Genomic DNA, 15,237 nt, shown 5'->3' with positions numbered 1-15,237 from the left:
CAGTGAGCCAAGATCACACCACTGCACTCCAGCCTAGGCAACAAGAGCAAAAAACTCCGTCTCGGGGGTGGGGGAAGTAGTTTCATATTTCTTTTAAAAAACTTCATTGTAAAATACAAGCAAAGTACCAAAGTACATAAACCATGACCATCAAGACTACCAAAAAAAAAAAAAAAAAAATCATCAGATGAACACTCATGTAACCATCACCTAGGTCAATGGTCAATAAACAGAACAGGTGTGGTGGCTCACACCTGTAATCCCAGCACTTTGGGAGGCCGAGGTGGGCAGAACACCTGAGGCCAGGAGTTTGAGACTAGCCTGGCCAATATGGTGAAACCCCATCTCTACGAAAAATACAAAAAAATTAGCCAGGCATGGTGGCGGGTGGCGGATGCCTGTAATCTCAGCTACTTGGGCAGCTGAGGCAGGAGAATCGCCTGAACTGGAGAGGTGGAAGTTGCAGTGAGCCAAGATCTCGCCATTGCACTCCAGTCTGGCCAAGAAGAGCAAAACTCTGTCTCAAAAAATAAATAAATTTTCTTTAAACTCTCTCAACAATGCTTTGGTATTCCACACAGTGGTTTTAAACTACTTTTGTTAAGACTGATACTGTTCTTTTTTTTTTTTTGAGATGGAGCCTTGCTCTGTGGCCCAGACTGGAGGGTGGTGGCGCAATCTTGGCTCACTGCAACCTCCACCTCCTGGGTTCAAGCAATTCTCCTGCTTTAGCCTCTTGAACAGCTGGGACTACAGGTGCACACAACATGCCCAGCTAATTTTTGTATTTTTAGTAGAGACGGGGTTTCACCATATTGACCAGGCTGGTCTCAAACTCCTGACCTTGTGATCCACCCGCCTTCAGCCTCCCAAAGTGCTGGCATTACAGGCATGACCCACTGCACCTGGTCAAGACTGATGCTTCTTTAGTATTACTATGATTTTTTCAGTTGTACTTTTTCTTTGAATTTTTATTATGGAGAATTTCAAACATGTTCAAAAACAGTAGAATAAATCCCGTATCCACCACCCAGCCCTCAAACCATTAAGCCATAGCCAATCCACCTGAATATACTGCTCTGTTTCATGTATTTTGTTGAAGCAAATTCCAGGACCCTATCATTTAAAAAAAATTTCAGTATGCATTTCTAAAAAATAAGAACACTTAACCACAATAGCATTATATTTTTAAAAGAAAGTTATTTAAAATTAAGCATGCAATCACGTTCGAAATTCCAATTATGTCATCAAATAAAAATAAATGATTTTATTAGAACTTTTTCCCTTTCCTCTCAAACAGAATCAAAAAAAAGCTTTACATACTGCAAATGATTAGTATATCTGGGTTGTTCAGTGTTAATGTATCTTTTAAAAAATTGTTCATGTTCTGTTTGATTCTGGTACTAACAAAACATACTGATTATTGTATATTCATTTTTGTAACATTTTAATCTATTCAATTCTTAATTCTAACAATTATCTAAGATGCTTTGAGATTTTCTATCAATATAATGTTTGACTGCAAACTGATTGATGGGGTTACTGGTTCTTTTCCTATTCTTACACTTTTTTCTTCTTGTCTTTTCTGCTGGCTTAGCCTATAGAACTGAATAGATATAGTAATAGTCATCATCCTGGTTTATTCCAGGTAGCAGGAAAGTGTTCAAAGTTTCACCTTTAAGCATGTTTGAAGTAGGTGAATTCACTGTAGGTCTGTTTCTATTGGTTTTCAATTATAGCCCTTTTTTAAGTCATGTACTGAGTTAATTCTCTTTATTGCTCGCTGTTCTGGAAAAATTATTGGGGGAATTATTTGAGAATCGGAATGAAGGTTCCTTCTTTCAGGGAGAAATTGCCTCTGTTTTCTAGGCCCCTGAGGTACCCATTACTTTAAATGAATTTTCACTAATTTCAGAGTGATGTGAATTTGGGCTGCAAATTTACTTCTGTTCAGTCTTGTCCTAGTGACCAGATATCCCTTTATTCCAGGTATACAGTGATTTAAGGTGCCTGGCATTTTATGTAGGAAGGGTCTCCTATACAGGAAGTGACTCCTTAAACTTAAATAGTCTTTGATTTTTGTCCCCTTTGCCTCCTGACAGACTCAAAATTAAAATTCAGGTTTGCTCAAATGAACAAATGCCTTAAGGACAGAACTAGCACCCCATTTTCCCTTAGTTTGGGGTCTGGCAATTTCTTCTAATCTATTAGCCCTTTTGATGCTTCCAGGATACTTATAGTATTTTATCTAGCACACTCAGTTGTTCTCAAGCAAAAGGAATGCTATCAATAAGCCTTCCTACCACGTATGGAAAATTAAAGTCCTTTTTACACTTTAAGACCTTCTAATAAGAAATGATGGTTAGTTTTTATATTTCTTGCACCTATTAATATTTTTCCTCTATATTGTTGATATAATAAATTATCTTCAAAGAGTTCCTAATACTGAACCCATGCAGGATGGGTTCACTATTACGTTATTCTTTTAATACATCACAAAGTATATTAAAATAGGTTATTCCAACAGGTTATTCTTTTTTGACTTTTATTTTTTGTAAAAAATTGCTCTCATACCTTCCTGCTGAAAACAGCCTATTCTTTTCATATACCACTAGCTATGGTTTATTATTTAAAACTTTTTCATCTGTATTCATGAGGGAAACTAGTCAACAGCTTTCTTTTGTTGTAATGTCTATGAAGTTTCATTGTTAAGGTTGTGCTAGTTTCATAAAATATATTTGGAAGCTATCTTTTTCTATGATCTAGAAAAGTTTAAATTGGAATTAGCAGTCCTTTAAAGGTTAGACAAGAATTCAGATCTTTTTATTTTTTTGAGACGGAGTCTCGCTCTGTCGCCCAGGCTGGAGTGCAGTGGCACGATCTTGGCTCAATGAACCTCCAACTCACAGGTTCAAGCGATTCTCCTGCCTCAGCCTCCGTAGTAGCTGGGATTTGTGGTGCCTGCCATCACGTCCGGCTAATTTTTTTGTATTTTTAGTAAAGACAGGGTTTCACCATGATGGCCATGCTGGTCTCAAACTCCTGGGCCTCAGGTGATCCACCTGCTTCAGACTCCCAAAGTGCTGGGATTACAGGTGTGGGCCACTGCGTCCAGCCCAAGATGTAATTTTAATTTTAAAGACAGATTTTGTTATGCTTTTATAATTTCTGCCATGGCTACTAGTCTGCTCAGGATTTCTAATTCTTGTGTTGTTCTGGTTTTTACATATGTAATGTTTTCATATTCCAATATACACATTCAACACGTAACACTACTACATAAATGAGACCTTGCCTTTTCTGAAATGCAGTCTTTTGTTTCTTTGGCTCCATCACTAACCACCACCCCTCCTTCACTTTAGCCCTTACCTCATAAGCCTAGTACATATTTCTCTATATTTTTCTCTGTGTTCACAGAGTCCTATATACAGTCATATACATATTATGTTTTACAAAATGGGACTCTGTAAACACTTTCCTCCATTTTTTTCAACTGTTTTTTTTTTTTTTCCAGTATTTTATATCCACACTTTTATCAGGTTACGGCCACAAATAATGTAAGTTTCCTATGTGATCAATTTTTAAGTGTTTCATGAACATAATAAAAATGCCTGGCATAAGAAGAGTATTTAGATAAGGTATTTTCTCAATTTGCCACTATGTGTTTTGGTTTATTATTATCTAGTGCAGATGAAAAAATGAGATCCTATTCTCATTAGCTTTCTCTGGTAATTTTTTTGGTTTATAAACTCACAAGATTTTCCCCTTATCCTTAAAATCCAGCAATTTTTATAAGGACATGCTTAGACACATGTCTTTTTTTTTTTTTTTGACCTCAGAAACTCCACAGAAAAGACCACCATGCAATTGTGGTCTTCATCCTCAGGCTCTGAAGATAGGCAACCCCTCCCCTCAGCTAGTCCCTCAGTTCTTGGCAGGAAGAAAAGGGAAAAATGAATTGTAGCCTTGTACCTGTCATCTCCTTAGAGACCTATGGAAACCTATAAGCAAAGATGTACCCAACTGTCTTGCTTATTGAATTATTCCAGAAGAAACTAGAAGAGGAGGAAACAGGGATATATACTCAACCCACCAGCTGTCTGCTATTTCCTATTAATCTTAAATCAGTAATTTCAAATCAACCATACATGAATTCATTCTAAGCTTTCATAACCTTGATTTTTTTTTTTTTAATTTTTTGAGACGAAGTCTCGTTCTGTCACTCAATGCAATGGTGCGATCTCAACTCACTGCAACCTCCACCTCCTGAGTTCAAGTGATTCTTCTGCATCAGCTGGGATCACAAACATGTGCCACCACGTCCAGCTAATTTTCGTATTTTTGGTAGAGACGGGGTTTCACTGTGTTAGGCTGGTCTCGAATGCCTAAGCTCAAGTGATGCGCCTGCCTCAGCCTCCCAAAGTGCTGGGATTATAGGCATGAGCCAGCTTGCTGGGCTGATACTAATTCAACTTTCTTCTATGGAAGCTGTGTAGAATTTAAATCTCAATTCTTAAAAGGAACAAGGAACTTAAATAACTTAATTTTAGGTAAAACTAAAAGAAATTTGCAACAAAAAGTCAAAAAAAAAAATCTCAAACTGCCACAAAATTTCAGCTTCTGTATTTGCAAGACATTCTGTTACTGTACCTGATCATGTATGTCAACCATGACTGCATTCTGCTGGGGTGGATGAGCAGCAGGATGTAACAGACGGGGAGATACATTCGGAGGGTGGAAGGCTCGAGGCTCCTCTATTGCTTGCTGCTGTGCATAAGGGAGATGGTGATAGTTTTCATCTTGACTAATGGAATTATGTCGAGACAGACGATCCCTTCTTCCTCTCTGGCGCCTGACAGGAGGACTGTAATAAATGTCAAAAAGAAAGTCATTATGTTTACTGTTGTGATCCATCAAGATTCTGTATTGTCTTTCTTTGATATCGATCAATAGTATATGCTAAGGTAAGCTTTAGTATTAAATAACTGCTAAAATTCCCCATCAGCTCTAAAAACTTACAAATTTAAACATAAGGTATATGTTTTATAAAATAATGAAAGCAAACAATATTGGTATTCATCTCTGAAAGTATTTAGAAATCACCAGCTACAATTTTTTCTTGAATCCTATGAAACTGCCCTTTTTATAAGTAAAAAATAATCTAATATCAACAATTTCATATAATTTAACCTACCATTTTCTCCCTTTTTAAACACTATAATAAAACGAACTTTAATCTATAGATATCTTGTCGGTGTTCCTCATATACCTAATAGGCACTGTTTTGTCTATTTAGCTAAAACATACATAAGACATAATTCCTACATGGCCAAAATGACACTTTTAAAAAATAAGAAGCGAAAACATGAAATAACCAAAGAACATATAATTTGCTGACAACTGCAAATAGAAACTGGGTAAACACGCAATGAATATGATTGAGAATATGATTGATAGTATCAACATAAATATTCCAAGAATATATAAAACTTTTAATTGTTAGGGGTACACACAAGGTATATACATTTATATAGAATTTTAAATTAGAATTTGTTTGTTGGTCCCGTTGCAGTGGCTCGTGCCTGTAATCCTAGCACTTTGGGAAGCCAAGGCAGGTGGATCCCTTGAGCCCAGGAGTTCGAGACCAGACTGCGAAACACAGTGAAACCCTGTTTCTACCCTAAAACACAAAAAATTAGCCGGGCATGGTGGTGCGCACCTGTAGTCCCAGCTACCTGGGTGGCTGAAGTGGGAGAATCACCTAAAGCCTGGAAAGCTGAGGCTGTAGTGAGCTGAGATCACGCCACTACACTCCAGCCTGGGCGACAGAGTGAGACCATGTCTTAAAAAAAAAAAAGACAGAGGGAGGGAGAGAATTTGCTTACTGAAGCAAGCCACATTTACTCTCCATGTACGAGTCATCTACATAGTTTAATAAAAATTTTATTATGACTAAACTTTCATTTTGTACTTCTCTAAACACAGTTCACCTCCACTGCTTTTTACAATGGCTGAGCACAAAAACAACTTGAAAAAGTACCCTACCTCATTAAAATTGTACTCTACATTGGGCAAAGGAGGTCAAACATCTCCCCTTCTAGGAAGAGCTCCAAGTGTCATTTCAGCAACTTTCTTTACTGAGATCGGTCACTTTTTCCTTAATCTTCCCACTCTGTTCCTCTAAATCTGTTTCTTCTTACTCCTAATTCTCCAATCTTAAGAGAACAAGGGACACTCCTTTATGAGATTAACTCACAAAGGTGCTCTTGATATTGCCCCTCCAGCTTCTTGCTCCATTAATTGTTTCTTCTAACTTTATTTTAAATATAATGCTTTTTGCATTTTTGCTTCAAACTCTACTTACTGTATTATATTGAATTCAAGATGCCCTCCACCTTACGACTAAAAACTTTTTTTTTTTTTTGAGACGTTTTTTCACTCTTGTCACCCAGGCTGGAGTGCAATGGCACGATCTCTTCGCTCACTACGACCTCCGCCTCCCAGGTTCAAGCAATTCTCCTGCCTCAAACTCCCAAGTAGCTGGGATTACAGATGTCTGCCACCAAGTCCAGCTAATTTTTTTTTGTGTTTTTAGTAAAGACAGTTTCACCATGTTGGCCAAGCTGGTCTCGAACTCCTGACCTCAGGTGATCCACCTGCCTTGGCCTCCCAAAACGCTGCGATTACACGCATCAGCCACCACACCTGGCCTTGTTAGCCTTTTGTTTTTGTTTCTGTTTTGTTTGAGATGGAGTTTTGCTCTTGTTGCCTAGGCTGGAGTGCAATGCACATCCGGCTAATTTTGCATTTAGGGTACAGACAGGGTTTCACCATGTTGGTCAGGCAGGTCTCAAACTCCTGATCTCAGGTGATCCGCCCACCTCGGCCTCCCAAAGTGCTGGGATTACAGGTGTAAGCCACCACGCCCGGCTTGCCTTTTAACTGTACGTTTGTTTTATTCACCATAAAATAGGTAAAGACTAACAGCAGGTACTCAGGCCTTAACTTTGAAACAACTATACTTCCTCATGCTTATTATATTTAATAGCTATAAAATAATTTACCTGATAGCCATATACTATCTTAAAAAACATTCCCATGTAATTGGTTAATAAGGTACTGGGTAATGTAAAAGTATTAATGTCTCACCAGAATATGGCTCAGAGACAGGTTTATGTTGTCCCAGCTGGAACACAGAATGGTGGTTTTAAGATCCCTTCTGTATTAGCCCACTCAGGCTGCCATAATGAAACATTGCAGACTGGGTGGCTTAAACAGATACTTAATTTCTCAAAGTTTTAAAGCCTAGACGTTTGAAATCAAGGTACCAACATAGTCGGTTTTTGGAGAGGGATCTTTTCCCTGGCTCTTGCAGACAACTACATCTCACTGTCTCTTCACATGATGGAGGATGAGTTTCCTGACATCTCTTCTTGAGACGGAGTCTTGCTCTGTCACCAGGCTGGAGTGCAGTGGCACGATCTTGGCTCACTGTAAGCTCCGCTTCCTGGGTTCAAGCGATTCCCCTGCCTCAGCCTCCCCTCCCGAGTAGCTGGGACTACAGGTGTGTGCCACCACACCTGGCTAATTTTTTGTATTTTAGTAGAGACGAGGCTTCACCATGTTGGCCAGGATGGTCTCCTGACCTCGTGATTCGCCCACTTTGACCTCCCAAAGTACTGGGATAACAGGCGTGAGCCGCCACCCTGCCTTCAGCCCCACCAATCCCTTCTTAAAGGACATTAATCCTGCTGGGTAAGGGTCCTAACCTTATGACCTCATTTAACGTTAATTACACTTCCTTAGAGGTCATATCTCCAAATACAACCACACTGAGAGTTACAGCTTCAACACGTTAATTGGGGAGGGGGGGTTACAAACATTTGGTCCATAACACCTTCCTAACTCAAGATCCTGGACATGCAAACAGGTATCTCACAATGCACTATTTCCTTGGGATAAGAAATACATGACCTCCGGCAACAACTAATGAGGAAGAAACTCAGGAAGAAATGCACTCCTCTAGAATGAAAAGACAAGGGCCAAATCCCATTGCCTAAAAGTTGAACTGAACTTCAGTCATCTTTTCATACCACAGGCTCCACAGTTGTTTTTTGTTTTTTTAAAATAAAAACAGTGTCTCATTCTGTCACCAAGGCTAGAATGCAATGAACAATCATAGCTAAGGCTCACTGCAGCCTCACTCTCCTGGGCTCAAGAAATCCTCCTGTCTCAGTCTCAGCTTGGACTACAGACGTGCGCCAACATCCTCAGCTAAATTTTTTTTTTTTTGGTAGAGACAGTGTCTTGCTACGTTGCCCAGGCTGGTCTTGAACTCCTGGCCTCAAGGGATCCTCCCACCTTGGCTTCCCAAAGTGTTGGGATTATAGGCATGAGCTAATACTGTGCTGAGTCTCCATGGTTATATAAGAAACATAATTAAGCTCCTAACTGCCTTACAGGATACAGAAGGAAAAGGAACGGAGTAGAAAAGGGGTAGCTCATTTCTAAGATTTCCATGTATCCTTACAGTTATGAACTACAAAACATGTCTTCTAGTAGTCAAGATTGCAGGCTAGTCCACAAAAATCTGTACCATAAGGTAGCTGATTTCACATATAACGGCATGGATGATTTTAGCCTCTTTCCATTTCTTTATCTGTCAATGATAAGCTAAATAAACTCTTCCATCCTACTGGAAATCTAAGCAACTTTATTTTTCATAAGTGAATATACGTGTATGTGTGGTGATGTGTTTATGAAATGCCTACAGAAAAAATGTTTTCTGATGTTAAATATACTCACAAATCTACCAGTGGAAGAAAACTTAAGAAATAAATTGTAATCAACTAACCTTCTTCTGTTGCGTGCAGGTGTGTTGCATCGTTCCCCTGAGAAGTGATGTTGGCTTGGTCGAACTGAAGGGGGCTGCCTATTTGATGTCATCTCCCATGGTCGCATTGGTGGTGAGGGAGCTGGTGATGCTGATGTATAATCAAAGACTGAATGAGAGAGGCGCTGTCTCTTGGGACTTGGACTATCTTCACTCTGCCAATGCAACAAAATGGATCAACTGAGTAAGATCTTTTCAGGATTTCACATTACTGCATATGTACAGGTTAAGATGTACTTAACCTGAAATCTAAAAATGTAAAGCAGGGCAAAAATATATGCTATCAATTAAAATTTAAAACCTTTTAAAAATGCTGGGATGGGGTGGAACAGGGGAGGGAGATGCACAGTAAATGGTATCAAGTGAAAAATGAACTTTGTTTTTGAAAACTCATTCTAAGGCAAATGAGGTAACCACATATAGGGTATATAACAGGATAATAAAACTTTTGTGAAGTACTTAACCTTCTCTTTAAATTCTCAAATCACCTGAAAAATTACACTACACTACACTACACTACAATCTCCCATCAATAAGGCATCAATTTTCAGCTGTGAGTTCAGCTTAGTAGGAGATATAATTTGAGTAGGTCCTCGATTTGATTCTAAATCACACTCCTCTCCCTCCTTATACCTGTTTAGGCCACTATATTTATTTTCTTTAAAGAGAGCTACATGGGGCCGGACACGGTGGCTTGCACCTGTAATCCCAGCACTTTGGGAGGCTGAGGCGGGTAATCACTGGAGGTCAGGAGTTTGAGACCAGCCTGGCCAACATGGTGAAACCCCATCTCTACTAAAAATACAAAAATTAGCTGGGTGTGGTTGTGCATGCCTGTAATCCCAGCTACTTGGGAAGTTGAAGCAGGAGAATTGCTTGAACCCAGGAGGCGGAGGTTGTTGTGAGCTGAGATCAGGCCACTGCACTCCAGCCTGGACGACAAGAGACTATCTCAAAAAAAAAAAAAAAAAAAGGAGGGGGGGGAGTTACACGGATAAAGTAAGATTTATATTAGATAGATAAAGTAATAGTAGATTTACATCATCGGTTCTTAACTAGAATATCACAGCAGTTCAGAAGTACTTTAAAGTTTTCAAGGGTCCCAGCATGGGCTTACTAGCTACAAAACTGATACGGATCACTTAATTGCATTAATACTCCAGGGTTCTCCACCTGACTCAATTTCCCAAATGAGTCTACCCAAAACTATCAAAGTTACAAATTAACTGAAAATTTGATAACGCTGTGTTTTCTAATAGAACGTCTACCTCCAATCTATTACTGCAAGTTCTAATTAGTTGGGCATTACAGTACTTTTGGTTACAAAATAATTAGTACCTGCAGCTACCATAAAAATCATCTTAAAACATTGTAAAAGTATATGGGATTACAAATTAGTGTTAAATTTTAGATAAGCATATAAATCAGAACTGATTATTTAAGCTGAAAGGAATGAAGCTTAAATTGGTAACTGGCTACATTTGATCATTCCAAATTACTTAGCAGAGGTATTCCAAAAACCATGTCATTTCCCTTCTACATTTAGGAGATATTATAATCAATTTTATTATCATTATAATTAAAATACAAAATACAAAAGCATGCTGTTCTAACTTTCCTACCACCATATTAACCTTATTTTCTCCCTAGATTTAATTGTACAGTCGTCCCTCAGTATCCTAGGGAGGTGATTCCAGAGAACCACTCCCCCATACCAAAATCTTAAGACGTTCAAGTCCCTGATATAAAATGGTGTTGTATTTGCATATAACGTACACACATTCTCCCATATACTTTAAATCTCTATATCACTTAACAATATCAACACAATACAATGTAAATGTTTTATAAATAGCTGTTATACTGTATTTTAAAATTTGTATTATTCTGTATTGTTGTATTGTTACTTTTATTTCACTTTTTCTGAATACTTCCCACCCGTGGTTGGTTCAATCTTTGGGTAAGGAACCACCAACTAATCTAGTAAAAGTACACTTATTTTCATCCTTTGATTTTAGTGAGAAAGTTAGTTCTTATGTTCTGATAATCCTAAAACTTAAAAAAATGGTAAATAACCACTGAAATTTAAATATTCCAATTTTTTAAAAAAAGGTAAAACAATCAAGACCTGACAAACCTGCACATGAACTACATGAGCCCCAGAAACAGGCTGGCTCCACAACTGGTGAAAACAGATTTGATTAACACTGACTTTTTTTTTTTTAGACAGAGTCTCGCTCTGTTGCCCAGGTTGGAGTTCAGTGATCTCAGCTCACTGCAAGCTCCGCCTCCTGGGGTTCAAGTGGTTCTCCTGCCTCAGCCTCCCAAGTAGCTGGGACCACAGGCGCATGCCACCATGCCCAGCTAATTTTTTGTATTTTTAGTAGAGACAGGGTTTCAACTTGTTAGCCAGGATGGTCTTGATCTCCTGACCTCATGATCCACCCACCTCGGCTTCCTAAAGTGCTGGGATTACAGGCGTGAGCCACTGTGCCCAGCTTAACACTGACTTTTTAAAAACAAAATGCTAGTAACCAATCATGATCATTAGCTTTTCATACATATCCCACATTGCATATCCTACCCTGAAAAGCCTAATGTAAGCTAAGACACAGAACTTTGAATTCTAAAAATTCACTACCTAAAATGGAGGAGAATGCTACAGATCCTCATGATAAATGTCAAATGACCAGAGAAAGCCCTTAGGTTATAAACCTTTATGTATTTTCAGTGATGTTCAAATCGTGGGCTAAAAATGTTATTTTACAAGACATGCAAAGCTTTTAAAAGTAGAGGTAAGGAAAAGTGACTGTGAAAAGTTACCATCACTTCTCTTTGTGCTGTGATGGTGAAAGACAAAGAATGGGAAGTGAAGGGAGCTATTCATTAGAGTACTACTTTTCTTTTTCTTTTTCCTTTCCTTTTTTTTTTTTTCTTTTTGAGAGGGAGTTTCGCTCTTGTTGTCCAGGCTGGAGTGCAGTGGCCTGATCTCGGCTCACCGCAACCTCTGCTTCCCAGGTTCAAGTGATTCTCCTGCCTCAGCCTCCCGAGTAGCTGGGATTACAAGCATGCACCACCATGCCTGGCAAATTTTCTATTTTTAGTATAGAAAGGGTTTCTCCGTGTTGGTCAGGATGGTCTTGACTCTCGACTTCAGGTGATCTGACTGCCTTGGCCTCCCAAAGTGTTGGGATTACAAGAGTGAGCCATTGCGTCGGGCCAGTAAGTTTACTTTCTAACTCAAAGTCATAGGAAACCACATTGACTAAAGACAGGAAAACATTAAAAAGTAGTTTGCTATATGCAATATGATTTCATCACTTCCCTTATCAATTTTAGTACTCTAAGGAACTTCAAAGAAATTCTCACAGTTTCCAGAAAAGGGAAGGGGTAGTAACCTACAAATAACTAAGAATTAGATTAACATCAGACTTCCCATAGCAAAAACAGATGCTAAAAGTTCTCTGAGGGAAACGAATATTGAACCTAGAATTTCATACTCCAATCACACTATTAATCTAGCGTGGAAGCATAAAACACAACTTTTGTCAGATATATCAAGACCCAAAGGTGCTCCTCGCATAGCAGAAAATCACTTGATGTGTGCTCACAACATTCCCTCTCTCTCTTATTTGAAGCTATTACACAACATCCAATAAATGACAGAAGTAAGCCAGAGAGTACACTGAAATGAAATTCCAGGAATGGTAGCAAGTTTGGAAATTCATCATTCCACATTAGAACAAGAAGTCAGAGGGCTCTGAGAAAAATGCCCTAAATAGAATCAAAATGTATGACTGAGAACTTGGAAGTTATTAATAAAATTTAAGCAGATGGCTCTTTGTAATAAAAAAATATACAAAAGACAATCAGTCCAGGAAAGTCAATGAGGAATGCAAATTCATCTGACCTTGTCATCTAAAGCATTCTTTGAATGAAATGGGTAGTCAGAAGATTACATTCACTTCTCCATGGGCCAAACATGCTCTTGGTTCTGCAATGAGTAAATACATGGAAGTTCCTAACATGATGCGAAGTGTTTACTGGTTTTTGATAGTTAAAATCAATCGAGGATAAGGCATGAAAGATCACTACTATAGTTACAGAATAGAATGTAAGTATAAACTTTGTTAACGTAAACTCTAAAAGTTTCTTGGTGATAAAATCATGGACATTTAGTGAAAATCAAAATACAAAAATCTAAAAATAATGGCTTAAACATAACAAACATACTTTTTTGTTTTTTGAGACGGAGTTTTGCTTTTGTTGCCCAGGCTGGAGTGCAATGGCAGGATCTCGGCTCACTGCAACCTCCCCCTCCCGGGTTCAAGCGATTCTCTTGCCTCAGCCTCCTGAGTAGCTGAGATTACAGGTATGCACCACCACACCCTGCTAATTTTGCATTTTTAGTAGAGATGGGGTTTCTCCACCTTGGTCAGGCTGGTCTCGAACTCCCGACCTCAGGTGATCCACCCGCCTTGGCCTCCCAAAGTGCTGGGATTGCAGGCGTGAGCCACTGCACTCGGCTTTTTTTTTTTTTTTTTTTTTATAAAGACAGTCTCGCTCTGTCACTGAGGCTGGAGTGCAGTAGCACAATCTTAGCTCACTGCAACCTCCACATCCCAGGCTAGAGAGATCCTCTCACCTAAGCCTCCCAAGTAGCTGGGACTACAGGTGCACACCACCACGACCAGCTAATTAAAAAATTTTTTTGGAGATACGAGGTCTCACTATATTGACCAGTTTGGTCTCAAACTGCTGGGCTCAAGAAATTCTTCCACCTTGGCCTCCCACAATGCTGGGATTACAGGTGTGAGTCACTACGCCTGGCTAACAAACATACTTTTAAATGCATTGCTAAATGCAGGGGGAAAAAGGGAAATCATCCATGACTCACAAACTGAGGAAAACTGAAAACCAAATTTGTATTTTTGATGCTCTCAGGAGGAACAGAAGATAAGGCCTTATGACTGAGACCCCTACATGAAGTAGTCAAAACTTCCTAAGTAGTACACTTAAAATAAAAAGGAAGACAAGAAAGAGTCATCCCAGTGGAAAAGAGAAGGAAACGTTAACAAGGAAATGAATGCTCTGTGTTGACTTTGAGTGGAAGTGGGTTTCTCTCGTGAGAATTCAAACTCTAGTTCACTCCTCACACCATATTTGGGGTTCAGATTTTCACAATCTATGCTGTCTGTGAACCTCTAAACGTAAAAATATAAAAACTCATCCAGAACTATGCTACCACAAGGACTCTTTACATGAGTAAATACAAAGCTGATTCTGGAAGGATATTCCCACTGCTTTTGTAAACTAAAAATAAAATCCCCCCAAATGACTGAACTGATTCTCTCTTGACTACAGAGACCCCAGAGAAACTAGAAAAATTGAGTTCTTGGCCTTGACAGAAAGGCAGGCTAGATACACCTCATTGTCTCTCTCCATCCCCTGCTTTTGGAGTTCGGGCAAAACTGACCAGCATTAATGTTAAAATAGAAATTATAGGACCTAACAGAATGGACTCTTTGTGACAATAAAATACCAAATTAAAAACAGGACCTAAGACCAAGCCAGACAAGGGTTAACTCACACACCCCTACAGGTCACTCTAACCCAGTGTACTGGTTAACAGACTTTCTTATAAGATTCCCTTCTGCTGAATCCAAATTTTTAGACAAAGCTTTACTCTTTCAACCAACTGCAAATTAAAGAATCTCATCTCTGAATCCACCTAAAATCTTTAAGACCCCACTTCAAGATATTCCATGTCTTTTCAGTCTGAAACAATGTATACCTTCTATGTATTGATTTATGACTTTGTAACTCCTGCCTCCCTAAAACTGTAATTCAACTTTAGTGGGCACATTTCCTTGGGACCTCTTGAGACTGTTTCCCAGGCCATGGCCACTCATATTGTTTCAGAATAAACCTCTTTAAAACATTTTTACAGAGTTGGGTTTTTCCATTAATACCTACGCCAGTAGTTCTCAAACCTTTACATGCTTCAGAAACACCAGATTGCTGGCCCCACTCCCCAGTCTCTAATTCAGAAAGTCTGGACCAGGGGTCCATCAACTGTCATTTCTACTATTATCCCAAGTGATGATGCTTGGATAATTTAGATTTTGAATTATCAGGCAGAGAAGTTCTTTCCCTCCTCTCCTTGCTGCTTCTGGGCCAGCACACCAACTTTTCAAAGTACCAAGTATTGACAATTTAAAATTCATAAGATGTTGATTCAAATCTGGTACAAGTACTGTCTCTATTATTTAATAATATACAACGTTGTACAGATATTACAATATAGAACACTGCTACAGATTTAGGGACCAAGGGAGGTAAAA

General features: G+C 38.9%; 1 protein-coding gene across 4 annotated transcripts in view; it reads right to left on the bottom strand.

Annotated features, from left to right (window-relative positions):
• The window catches only part of RNF38 (ring finger protein 38), a 91,858-nt gene that overhangs the window by 34,699 nt on the left and 41,922 nt on the right, over positions 1-15,237 (bottom strand). For all 4 annotated transcript variants that reach the window (XM_012000597.1, XM_012000596.1, XM_012000593.1 and 1 more), the window contains 2 exons: positions 8,855-9,048; positions 4,651-4,864 (listed from right to left, as the gene is read on the bottom strand). In XM_012000597.1, the coding sequence (XP_011855987.1) occupies positions 4,651-4,864; positions 8,855-8,961 (321 nt within the window). In that variant the 5' untranslated portion in view covers positions 8,962-9,048. The remainder of the gene's footprint in view (positions 1-4,650; positions 4,865-8,854; positions 9,049-15,237) is intronic.

This window comes from Mandrillus leucophaeus, unplaced genomic scaffold (assembly GCF_000951045.1).
Source record: "Mandrillus leucophaeus isolate KB7577 unplaced genomic scaffold, Mleu.le_1.0 Scaffold632, whole genome shotgun sequence".
NCBI classification, from domain to species: Eukaryota; Metazoa; Chordata; class Mammalia; order Primates; family Cercopithecidae; genus Mandrillus; species Mandrillus leucophaeus.
Note: the sequence above shows the minus strand (reverse complement) of the source record. Positions and strands in the feature narration are given on the sequence as shown.